This window comes from Solanum pennellii, chromosome 9 (assembly GCF_001406875.1).
Source record: "Solanum pennellii chromosome 9, SPENNV200".
Classification (NCBI taxonomy): Eukaryota; Viridiplantae; Streptophyta; class Magnoliopsida; order Solanales; family Solanaceae; genus Solanum; species Solanum pennellii.
This window is the reverse complement of record NC_028645.1, coordinates 77,863,049-77,875,733: the sequence shown is the minus strand read 5'-3', so window position 1 is coordinate 77,875,733 and position 12,685 is coordinate 77,863,049. Positions and strand designations below refer to the sequence as shown.

The window sequence follows — 12,685 nt, the reverse complement described above, 5'->3', positions numbered from 1 at the left end:
GCGCAAACTGTATGAAGCTAAAAAAAAAACTCACACTTGTTTATATATATATACCTTTAAAAAGTAGAAGTTTGAGTGAGTATCTTCTTTCAAGGTTACAATCAAAAGACAATGCAAGCAAGAACTTCACTCAACACATCAACATCCATCAAACTCAACTATATACTCTCTTCTTATTCACACTAGAGTACAACATCAAGACACTGAACGACGCCTTCTCTTCTGAAAAAGTAATCGACTTTCTGAGTTAGCTTTCCCCCCTATTGGCTTTAAATCTCTTATTCTGAATAGTGCATTGAGCTTGCTTAGTTTCTTGGTGAATGACTTGAATAACTTGTTAGCAGGATGTGACTTTACTAGCTCTTGTTTCATGGATACATGATCTTTCTCTAAATCTGTCAGCCTCATTCTCATTCTTGCAACCTCGAGCTTCAGTTCTCTGTTTTCTCTCCTGACTGACGCGTAGTTATCTCTTGGAGAGATACATCCACTTCCTGCTCCACTGCCTGAACGCTGAGGGAACTGATTATTCATCCCAAAGAACTGATTATGACCTCCATTCATCGCGTTTCTCAGTCTGATTTGTTCAAAGTATAGCACTTGGACTGCCATTTGCACAGGTAACCGTTCATTTTGAGCTGCGTGACTGCAAGCTTCTTGTGATAGTTTCTGACAGTCAATAGATTTACAGAGTCTATAGCGTTCAGAGTCCTTAATGTTTGGATGAACCTGCCATGAGAATTTTATGCATGATGTTAAACAGTCTATAATGCAAATACATTTGTTAAATTCCTTATATAAAACAGACAGCTCGATGCAATAAGCTTCCACTATGCGCGGGGTCTGGGGAAGGGCCCGGACCACTGTACGCAGCCTTACCCTACATTTCTGCAAGAGGCTGTTTCCACAGCTTAAAACTATGACGTTCTGATCACATGGCAACAACTTTACCAGTTACGTTAAATTCCTTGTTTGAGAACAATAATGAACAGGTGAGCGGGAACATGTTGATGAGATTAAGTAGCTTACCTTGAGGAAAATATCTACAGCTCGATATAATCCATCATAAACTAGACGTGCGTGGTCTGGAAGTAACTCTGCAAGTGCTATATACTTTGATGGTGTTAGGTTCGAATCTAGTGCAACTTCTGCCAGATAGTTGTCCAATAATTTCGACACCTTAACGATTGAGCTATGTTTGGGAGATCCAGGACTATCAAAGTCGTAAACCATTTCACTCTCATCTCTTAGTTGATTGTCCTCGTCGTCATCCTCATCCAAGTTCAAGAAAAAGGAAAAGATCCTCAAGATAGAATCTATGTCATAGAGAGGGCTGTGATTGTTTCCATGTGGATTTGCAGGTATGAGAATATCTTCAAGAATTGCCTGATCTAGCTGCAGACCGATGCGCCTCTCTAGATCAGATCTGCATGAAGTAGAAGCTGATGCTGCTATTGCAGATTTTAACAAACTTGAAAGAAAAGCCATTGGCACTGTGCTTTTCCTGGATTGTGTTGGTAGTAAGCTAGCTATTGTTTCGACGATGATCCTTTGTCTTTTTTGCAAATCTAAATCCAAGAAACTTCCTTTAACCAACTGAGGATCCTTAATGAAGATTCCCTGAAGAGAATTTTGAGCATAGTTTATCAAAATTCTGCTTATAATATCTTGTTTAAGACCTTTTGTTTTTACTGCAGACAGAACTCTCTGAAAGAAATCAAGATTTAGCATCGCGAGTGATTTTCCCCACCAGTCTGATGGCGTCTCTGAATCAAGGCATTGAACAGGTTTGGGTGGGAAGTTATACTCCAGCTTTGACAAACCAGATGTTAGCTGTTCTTTACAGGCATTGCTTGCAATTGCGTTAATTAAACGACTAACAAGATTGACTTCTTCAGATACCGGTAGTAATATTTCACAGCGATGAAGAACAGATATTGAGTTGGATATGTTTGGGAATACAATATCCTTAAGGAATACCTCTGTACGAGTTTCCAGGTTTTTCTCGGAGATGTCTTCTGTCATTTCCATGAACTTGGCTGCACATCTTAGTAACGCCACGTTTAATATGGTTATCTCTACGTTCACTCCATAGCAAAACTTTGCAGCAAGTTCAAATGCATCAGATCCACCAGGAAGACCAGTTAGATTGAGTCTTGATATCTTTGTATCCTTCGCGTCCAGTAACAGCTTTCTAATTCTTCCACTTCGAGATACAAGAGGAAACTGCAAGCAATGTCAAATTACCAATCACATTAGAAATGTCTCTGAGGTACTCCATCTGCCTATTTACTTTTCATTTTCCTCACTATTTCGACACCACGAATTAAACTGATTCTGTATGGTCACGACTACATTGATATCGTTAACTACTCATAACAGCTAGTACTTCAGAAATCATTTTAAATCTACTTTAGACTAGCCATTTCTTTGCATAACTTCTGTTTTTCATTTTCAAATTACACGAGAAGAAGAAAGAACCAATACTTCAACTTTTGTACCTTGTGAAGAGCAAAACTGGCTGATCCGACTTCTATAGTAAGATCACTAGAAACATCAGATATCGGCCTGCAGTATAAGATATGATCATTGATCAAAAGCTGAAAACTAGGGACGTGTCAAGATAAGCTATAAAACGACTTCTCTGTTTATATTTTTAGCCTAAGGTTTCACATACGCGCAACTTACATTTCAAGAATACAATGCTGGATATATCGAGTCCTGAAGCTATCTAAAATCAAACATATGTCAGCCTGATGTTGCACTTGTACGTATGATCATAGTTTAGAACCAAAAGTAGCATAAAACACAATCTTGAATGGATACAAATGTTAAAAACAAAGTTTACAGTACTCTTTGTGTTCTGTTTTCTGATCCAATTTAGCAAGTGACTTAACATCTTCTGGTGTATTTCGAATTTGTTGCTGCTTGTGATTTATCTTGTGGTGTAGAGTAATCCAACAGCTAATTGCAGGACTCATCTGTACTATAGCTAGAGGCCCCTCATTAGATACACATGTTGGAAACTAGGAAAATCATTATATTTGTATACACATAAACCATTTCACACCAATGAGCCGAGCGAGCATCTATCAGAAACAGTCTTTCTGTGCACTCACCCCTCTCTCCAGATCCCACTGATTATGTTGTACTACACTGTTCACACCAACGACCCGAGGGTCTATTGGAAACAGTCTCTCTACCTTGTTACTCACTCTCGTCAGACCCCACTTGTGAGATCACATTGAGTATGTTGTTGTACGCTGTTCACACCAACGACCCGAGGGTCAATTGAAAACAGTCTGTGTACTTACGTACTCACTACCCTCCTCAGACCCCACTTGTTGTACACCGTTCACACCACATCTTGAAACAAGAAAATTGAACACAATAATTTTGTCATTTTCAATGATTGCAATTTGCAGCCTTAGAAATTGTTCATCTATAGTCATTATCCAGATCATATGATATTCAACTTAATGATATGATAGAAACTCTACAATCTTAGATTTTAAGGTAAGTTCCATCACAATCAATTTCAAATAAACTAATTAAAATTATTTTCCATTTTCACTATAGTCAGCACATGAACATGGTCTTTTCATAAATAAATTTAATTATTTTAGATATTTTGGTGGTTGTAATTCTCTTGTACTACTTAACTTCTTCCTCACAACAATTCATGCTATCATCACCAATAATTCTCCGAACCAGGATTTTTACTAAAGAAATTCAAAACATAAAAAAATAAACTCATAAAAACAAAATTTCCACTTCATATATACAACATAATATTCCAACGAAAGAGGTTCAGATGGATCCCTTTACGTCCCCTATCTCCTACTTGTGTCAATGTGTTAGGTATTCCACTACAAGATAACTGTGAATTACATGGAAATTTTCTTGGTGATTAGTATGAGAATTCGCAGGAAACTTATTTATCAAATTTTCATACTAATTACCTGGAAAATCCCATGTAATTCACAGTCTTCTTGTAGTGTTCTATGAAGAATTGATTGATATATATCCAAAAACTAACAATCAACATGTCACACACTAGATTGAACTATATTGAACATCGTAATATTTATTCTTTATACTGTCAGTGTATATAATCCGATTATAAAAGACAGAATTTTGTATATATATACATATAAATTACCATTCATTAATATGTCTTGCACTAGAACTTGGACGAAAAGATCTCTTCCCAGATATGCTTGGCTTGAGTTCAGCAACAGTGACAACTCCCATCTTCTTAATTTACCAAAATTAAACTTCACAAAACCATTAATTACTCTCTAAACAAAATCACTATGCTTTTAATAGCAACTTGTATTTGATTTAAAGGACCTATTAAAGCTAATTATAATCCAAAATTAAGCTAAAAACTTTATTTGCTGGCATGTTGTGTCACTGTGAAAAGAGAGTAGAAAGGTAGTGTTAAAAAGAAAAAAGTCACATGAAACCATGCAAGAGGGAAGAGTTAAAAAGAAAAAAAAACATTGTGTTTAAGTTATATAAATATATAAAAGTTTTTGTACTATGAGTTAAGAATTCAGAATTATGAGTTTATTGCGTTATGAATTATAGAAAAGGCATATTATAGTTACTTACTATATTCTGAATAAATTATTTATATTTGTATATCAATCAATAGTTTTCTTTAACACAATTAGACAAATACATTATTTTAACTAAAGCTATTGATTTTTATTGAGCGTGTAATTAAAATTCTATCTCCAACTCTAACATTAGGCAATGGTTAATGGAGCAATATAATCTACAAATTAAATTCAACCCCATATTTTTTACACGAAAAATAGATATATGTGTGCAAAAAAAGAAGATGTTTTAAATTTATAACGTATATAATTGAAAGGCCCGGAACAAATTTGATCGTAAAAATAAAAAATTGAAACCGTCAAAATTAAATCTTGAATTCGCTTTCAATTGTAGATAATACTTTATTTCTCAATTATTATATCCGTATTGTTCTGAAAAAATTTAAAAAATATTTATTATAATAGTTGTAGATCAATTTTTTAAAAATATAAAAAATTAGTGCACAACATTTACACTCTTAAAAACATAAAAGAGTTGAAAATAGTGATTTAATTTTTTTAAAATATTTTTTTGTTGTAAAAAGTCAAGGATTTGTTGCTACTTTTCGGTGAAAGGTGGGAATTAATTATTATATTTTTCACTAGTAATGTTTTTTTGTTTTCTTGGAGATGGCGGGATTCTCAAATTTTTGCAATGCTTTTAGGGTTTGTAATCATGCCTAGTGAAAACCTATTAGTCTTTTTAAACATCAAATTTAATTAATCATGTCCAAAGTCATTAAAGTAGATTAAAAAAAGCAAACATTATTAGTTGGATTAATTTGTCCCTTTTTATGTGCACAACCACAGTAAGCTGGGGTAAGTTATGTGGTTGAAGTTTTTTTAATTTATAATTACGGATCCGGATTAGTTTTCATATTCTATCCGTCAAAGTTAAGACAGATGGAACGAATCAACTAATATTTTTTGTTTGTGTTGAATTTTGAACCTGACACTTCATTGATCACTAGGTCACACCCTTGAAAGCATGTGTTTCTTTATTAGAATTTTGTTATAATGTATGAGAGATTTGAGTTTCGTATCAATTTAATAAGAACTGATATGAGATTCATATAGTCTCGACTTCTTCTATATCAATAACTAGCTTTTGGGGTATAATTTTTCCTAATTGTATTAAAAATATCAGAGTGCCCATTATCATACATGCTCGTTGAGTCGTCATGCTTTAAATGATAACATCGATATTGCATTGTTGGCACGAGACTAAAAACGGTTTCCTATACACACATGATCATCGTAATTCTCACGGGTAACTCGACAGTGTTAAATAAAAAGACATGTATCTTAGGCCTCAAATTTAAGGGGCCTCATTTTTAATAATAATTGGTCGAACTCATAAACAGATCCCTAAATTTGTTGGGGTTTTCCCCTCAGGTACCTCAACTACGCCATTTTCCTATTTAATCATTGAACTACCCATAGTTTGTTCCTTTTAAACACTGTTGGCTGATTTTGATCGACTTTTCTACTGTAAATGCCTTCAATTGTGTTCGTATTGTAATGATTTTGATTGAAGGAATGAAAACAAATTGTGTGTTAGTCTCATTTGTTTTCTAATGTGTTCAAATGACTTGAAGTAAAACACAATTATTCTCGAACATTTTCATAATCAATTGAATTAATGAGTTCTGGAACAACATATGTATGCTCTTTATCAATACCTTCACAAAATCTGGTTCCACATCAATCAACGGCATTTAAATAGAACAAATTATGGATGATTCAATGATTCAATAGGAAAATAGCATAGTTGAGGTACAAAAGAGGAAAAAGATAACAAGTTTAGATATCTGTTTATGTATTTCACCATAATAATAGGTTATATGTTCTGATTTTTTAACAAATATTGAATACTATTTGTGGAAAAAATAAACTTTCCATGAAAATGAAGAAATTATTAGAAGAAATCTGACATATTTGAAGTACTATATCTCATGAAAAATAATTTAAAATAAGAATGATTGTGTCATCAATTGAAAACTAGAACAAATCAATTATATAAAAATTATTAACGATTCAAATTTAAGATTCCATTTAATTTTTACTTTAGACCACTAATATGCTTGAGCCGCCGCTCCGATTCTAATTCTCCTAATGTTATATCATCTTCCCTAATGGAATTTGCTAGTTTACAACATAAATATTATAATGAATTTTAAACACTTGTAATAATCATCCTTTTTGGGATATGAATAAATAAACAATTGGACAAAAAAAAGTTTTTTTTATTCCTAGCTGGTTACTGGGCCATTGGATCCATGCACGCCTTAAAAATAGTGAAGCAAAAATTATTCTCCTTAGTTAATAATTGCATTAGGGATTTTTTTTTTTTATAAAAAATAATCATTTTTGTTGAATTAAACATTTTTCATGTGAATTTTAAAATTGGTAAATTGTAGTTTGATTATTATTATATTAAATAGCCTGGTCCAGGTTCATACAGGAAATTAGATATTTTAATTTGTACGTTCCACAATTCATCATTATATTCTATTTGAGATTAAAGGGTAATATTTAGTGGAAATGCATTGTTGGGATCAATCATGGCATGGTCCATTTGTGTGTTTGCTCCAAAATTAAAATGCTATGGGAGCAATGATATATTATGACCCCATCTAAACCAAAATTATCTCGGAAAAACTTATCTCGAGATTATTGTTATGAAAATATTATTTTTGAATTAATTTATCCTATCTCATATGTATGAGGCAAAAAAACACCAGTTTAAATTATAAATTTATATAGGGATTAGTTATACTTTCAATCAAATAAAGTAATACTTTTCCGTCTAATTTTATATGATATCTCTTTTTATAAATAGTTGGTCTAAAATATTTGTCATTTCATAAAATCAATGTATAAATTATTATATTCTTTTTTTTTTACCCTTGTGGGTTATTAGCCTACATTTGACCAACTTAGAAAAAGCTAAGTAAATGATTCTTGTTTATTGGTTAAATTAATTAATCAAAATAAATTAATTCATATTCATTGATTGGAAACTTGAGTTTAAACATTTTTAAATAAGGATAGAAGGGTAAAATTATGTTATTTCTTAATGCCAGTGTAAAGTAAAAAAATGACATATAAAATGAGACGGATGAAATCTATACTTATCAATAAAAAATACGTTATAATCGCATGAACTAAACGGCAAAATTCTATACTTAACAATAAAAAATACGTGCGTATAATAAGATCATGACTTAAAAGATAGATATATATAACCGTATATTCATAATTATATAGATCGATAATATAGATAAAACGGTAATTATCTATCGTAACAAAGTTTAAAAAATTAAAAATATTTGTTATTACTGTTAATTATGTATACCAATTTTTTCTATAACAATCTTGTTTGTTTATAATTGTTATATTGAAATACTATTTAAAATATATATATAATATAATATAACATGAAAAATCATCTGTTCCACGAAAACTATCGTTGTAATAAAATATTTTTATAAAAACTTTAGTTCTTATAGAAAGATGTAACGAGTGATTAGAAATGGAGTATTTGTTAGTGCTGTTAAAGGCTGTAATTAACAGGTTGGGATCATATGATCAGATTAGCAAATTAAATTATTAATCTTGGTTTTAGGGAATTGTAAAGTATATATCCTTTTTTATTTTTTTTTACTATAATAATAAAAATGAATTTAAGGTTGTCCAGGACCACATTGTAGGCTTTATTCAAACAAGGAAGCAAATCAAGATTATATTATTCCTCAAGTTACATTAGAAAATAAATAAAATAATAATTATAATAATATTGTAGCAGCTTTTATGAATCATTACATAAACATATTAATTTACTTTGTAATATTATGAGATTAAAGTGTATGCACTACATTATAACAATGTCCATATACACATGAATAATAATCTCTTCCAATCTTCTTTTTTAACTATATTTTAATGAGAAGTTCATTAGAAATAAAATAATATTTCTTTTATTTCATAGTAATTGTTTATCGCTTTTTTTTATTTATGATTTTTGAAAGTATGTGTAAAGAAATACTCCCTTCCATCCATATTTATTACTTGTCATTGTTATATTCTAAAGGGATAATGACAAGTATTCCATCAATCTATGCCCCAAAATCTCAGAGACACACTTATACTATACTAAGGTCCTATTATCCCCCTGAACTTATTTTATTAATAATTTCCTACCCCTTTTCGACTTACGTGGCACTATCTTGTGGGCTTAGCACTGATTGACTTTTTCTATCAAATTAGTGCCACGTAGGTTTAAAAGGGGTAGAAAATTACTTATAAAAAAAGTTCAGGGGGTAATAGAACCTTAATATAGTATAAGTGTGTTTTGGGATTTCGGGCATAGGTTGAGGTGGTACTTGTGCATTTTTCCTATTCTAAAAAATAAAGATGGAATTAATCGTTCTTTTTCCATTTGTATATAAATCTTACTTCAATTAATGTAGAGAGATATTAATTTTAGTAAAATAAATACGAGCAATTTAATCATATTATCATTTTAGCTAATGTTCTCTTAAATAACATATAAAATGCAAACAAGATAAATGAAATAAATATGAGAAAGTACGAGCTATATCTTTCTTAAAAAATGTATAAAAATAATAAAAAGGTAGATAATATCAATTGGAGGGAATATTAATATTTCACAAATGTAACTATTTGTAAATGGGAAAAAAATGATTGAACCTAACTAGTTTGTTCTTGTTTAATTTGTGAGGGGTTGTTGAAGGATGAAGAATGAAGGGCATGCAAGAGCAGCCAAAAGGGATATTGTTATCAAATAATGTTTAATTATTAGGTCCACAATTTATTTATTTTTTGTATAATTGGAACAACAAGCTTCTAGGATGAAATGTTGGTGGCTATAATCATGGCGTACACAAAACATACAACCCCACACAAGACATATTCAAATAAGAAACAAAAAATAAAATAAAATGGAGATCTAACCAATTACATTAACCAAATAATAATAGTCAATAATCGGTTCTGAAAGAACGGTTGAGATAACTTCAGTCTTAATTAGAGGTTTCTGATTTGAACTTCAGATATAATTTTTCTTTTGTTGTTGAGAGTGATACCCTAAAGAATGAGTCCTATAATAAGAATATAAATTAGTCAGACTCTAATATAAATATCAGAGATCGAATGAGAAAAAAAAATCAAATAATTATCAACGTGGGATGGTTGAAATATCTTGATCCTATCATCTCTTGGGAGTGCCACTCTAAAAAATGGACCCTTTAATGCGAATATGAAATTATTCAGAATTCAATACTGATAACTGATACGGAGTACCAAAAAAAAACCCCAAATAATTAATGTTGTGTCATGGTCATTTGGGCCCTTCACCAAAATACATCTTATTTGTTCTAATCAAGTCCATTATCCCTATTTGACATTACTGCCCTCTTCTAGAGCATTGAGTTGTAATTATCTTTTCTTGTAAATTAAATGAAATGTTTTATTGATGAGAATTCATGATGCACTATCATTTAAGGGGTATTTTATGGGCTAATTACACTAAAGTTTCATTTATATTTTTTAAGATGAAAATATCGCTAAATTAATTATTTAAAACATCATAACAAACTAACAATATTTATATAGTCATTAAGCTATTTGTTAGTTGCCTAAAAATACAAATCGCGAAAAAGTCAAATTTTGAGCTGAAAAATTATGTCATCACCACATCATTTTGAAACTCAAGTATACATGTCCAATGAAAAATTTTTTATTAAAAAAAATTAAAAAAAATTTGTCATAGATATATTTTAAAAATAAATATTTTAATTACCATTCATAATTACATGTTATAAGGAGGAGAGACTCGAGGGAGTGAGAAAAAGAATGGTAGGAGATGAATTGTATATATGGAATCGGTATACATATGTATTTGTATATATATATATATTTAATAAGCGAGACTGAGAGAGGGAGGAGGAGAGACGAGCGAGAGATGCAGAGAGTGGAGAGACAGATTGTTTTTGTATTTGTCATATGATTGTATATGTATATGTATAATTTGTTGGGAAAACGCGGACAAACACAAAAGTATATATGGTAAAAGTAATGGAAATAAAATGGGAAAATAACGACACCAAGAATTTTACGTGGAAACCCTTCTGAATAAGGGGAAAAACCACGGGCCAAGAGAAGCAACTGATATTACTTTAGTAAGGAATTTTACACTGTGTAGTCACGAATACAACACTCAAAGTGACTACTACACACTCAAAAGGAACAACACTCTTTTGGTTTCCGTCTTACTAAAATATCGCTCACACTCTATTTTTCTTCACAGACTATTTTCTTGTATAGTCTAAGGAATACCTCACTTTGCTCTCAAAATGGTTTTTCTCTCTAACTTGGTGTGTTCTACAAATGAGCAAGAATGCTCTATTTATAGAAGGATAAAACCATACCTATGTCACTAATGACATATGTAAACATAGCAAAGTCAAAAATGGTTGCAAATCTTACCATTTGCCAACTACCAAATCTTTTCTTTTCAACTCCAATTACTATTCATTTTTAACAATTGCTTGTACCAATTGAATAGCTAAAGTTGACTAAAACAATGGGATGGATTCAACAAATCTCCCCCTCCAGTCCCATTTACTGGAAGAAGGTATCTTCAACTTCTTTAGAGAGAGCTCATACCCACAAGTTCTTTGCATAACTCGAACTTGTCTTTCGGTATCATCTTGGTCAGCATATCTGCAGGATTTTCACTTGTGTGAATCTTTTTGATGTGAAATGATTCATTCTCCACTTTCTCACGAATCCAATGATATCTGACGTCAATGTGTTTTGTTCTTGCATGATACATGTTTTATCGAAAAATTTGATTTCGAAAAGGAGTTTATTTTATTTTAAGGTTTTCCGACTTTTAGGAGTCGCCACTTAATTTTTTAAGAAAAATCAAGAAAACTCGTTTCCAAACAACTTAAACAGAAAAATTGTTTTGAAAACATTTTTTAAGGGGTTCGGGATTCCTATTAGTGTCTTAGGAAGGTGTTTAAGGCACCTAAGACACTCCGTTAATACGGTTTTCCGGCGATTAACTTATTTGACTATTTTAAACATTGCAATTTTAAAGTTAAATTTCTCAAATATAACGAGCTCGCAAGATATCGTTGTTTTAAGATTCCGTTTGAAGTTGAACCTTTAAAACTTTAATTCTAAGCGACTTTCAAATTCGAACATCTTTAAAGTTTCAAATTTTAGTTTCGAGTTTGATAAAGCGAAAGGCGTTTGGTGGGGTTTGGAGTTTTCTAATCCTAAACTAACGTCATTCAAAACAAACACGAAAAAGTAAACTAATAAAGAGAGATGGAGAGAGAGAGAGAGAGATTCGGGTCCAAGTTTCGGATGCTGTTCGCCTTGGCCGAAACTCGGACCCACCTGCTTTTGGGTTTTTGACCCATTTTGTACCTGTCCTAGTCTAAACATATAAAATAAAATGCGAAAAAGAAAGCGATAAGGGCTTATGCCCATTACAAAACAAAACACAGAATAAAATAAGGGAAAAGTCTTCTAGACAGCCCTCTTCGAATTTCTTCGATCTCCCTGAAATTGGAATCCGCGCATTGGCCTCGACTCGATGAAAGGAAATGCTGAGTCTTAACGACTCTCTCGCAATGCAAAGAGGGGATGTTCATGGAGAACTCACGCAGATTTGCGTGCCACAATGAAATAAGAAGAAGAAAAGAAAAAAAAATGAATTAGTCAAATAGGATGACTAACTTGGCGTATAGGAAATATGAAACAGAACAACACCAACTAGGGTGCTTCATAAAAGCATAAGAAATAAAACATTTACGCATAAACACTCAACAAAGGCGAATAAAGAAATCACAACACTTTATTAACATTTAGGCAAGACAAATGCACATCGTAAATCATGCTAATTGAACCTCTATGGCATAAAAATGACATCGATATTATGCAAACAGTGAAGAGAAAAGTTTAGACCCAATTGTGACAAGAATTCGTGGAAAACATAGTGAAATAAATAACGACACATATAAGAAAAAACAAGTGCATCTCAA

At 31.6% G+C, this 12,685-nt stretch overlaps 1 protein-coding gene across 2 annotated transcripts; it reads right to left on the bottom strand.

The window, feature by feature from the left end:
* Window positions 1-12: 12 nt before the first annotated feature.
* On the bottom strand, window positions 13-4,498 carry LOC107029745 (BTB/POZ domain-containing protein At1g03010). 2 transcript variants are annotated; one of them, XM_015231192.2, is made up of 4 exons: window positions 4,163-4,498; window positions 2,502-2,568; window positions 1,030-2,226; window positions 13-729 (listed from the first exon to the last, which is right to left on the bottom strand). In XM_015231192.2, the coding sequence occupies exons 1-4, from the start codon at window positions 4,252-4,254 to the stop codon at window positions 196-198; spliced, it is 1,890 nt and encodes a 629-aa protein (XP_015086678.1). In that variant the 5' UTR covers window positions 4,255-4,498; the 3' UTR covers window positions 13-195. The 2 variants fall into 2 exon arrangements, with proteins under 2 accessions (XP_015086678.1, XP_015086679.1); XM_015231193.2 differs by lacking the exon at window positions 4,163-4,498 and adding an exon at window positions 2,689-3,485.
* Window positions 4,499-12,685: the final 8,187 nt, after the last annotated feature.

What these genes read in the sequence shown, in the direction of transcription:
- LOC107029745 (XM_015231192.2), bottom strand. Translation starts at nt 4,254, where the DNA reads ATGGGAGTTGTCACTGTTGCTGAACTCAAGCCAAGCATATCTGGGAAG. An exon ending in GCAAGACATATTAATGAATG is followed by an intron (nt 2,569 to 4,162) that starts GTAATTTATATG and finishes CTTATACTGCAG; the next exon opens with GCCGATATCTGATGTTTCTA. An exon ending in CCAGTTTTGCTCTTCACAAG is followed by an intron (nt 2,227 to 2,501) that starts GTACAAAAGTTG and finishes CATTGCTTGCAG; the next exon opens with TTTCCTCTTGTATCTCGAAG.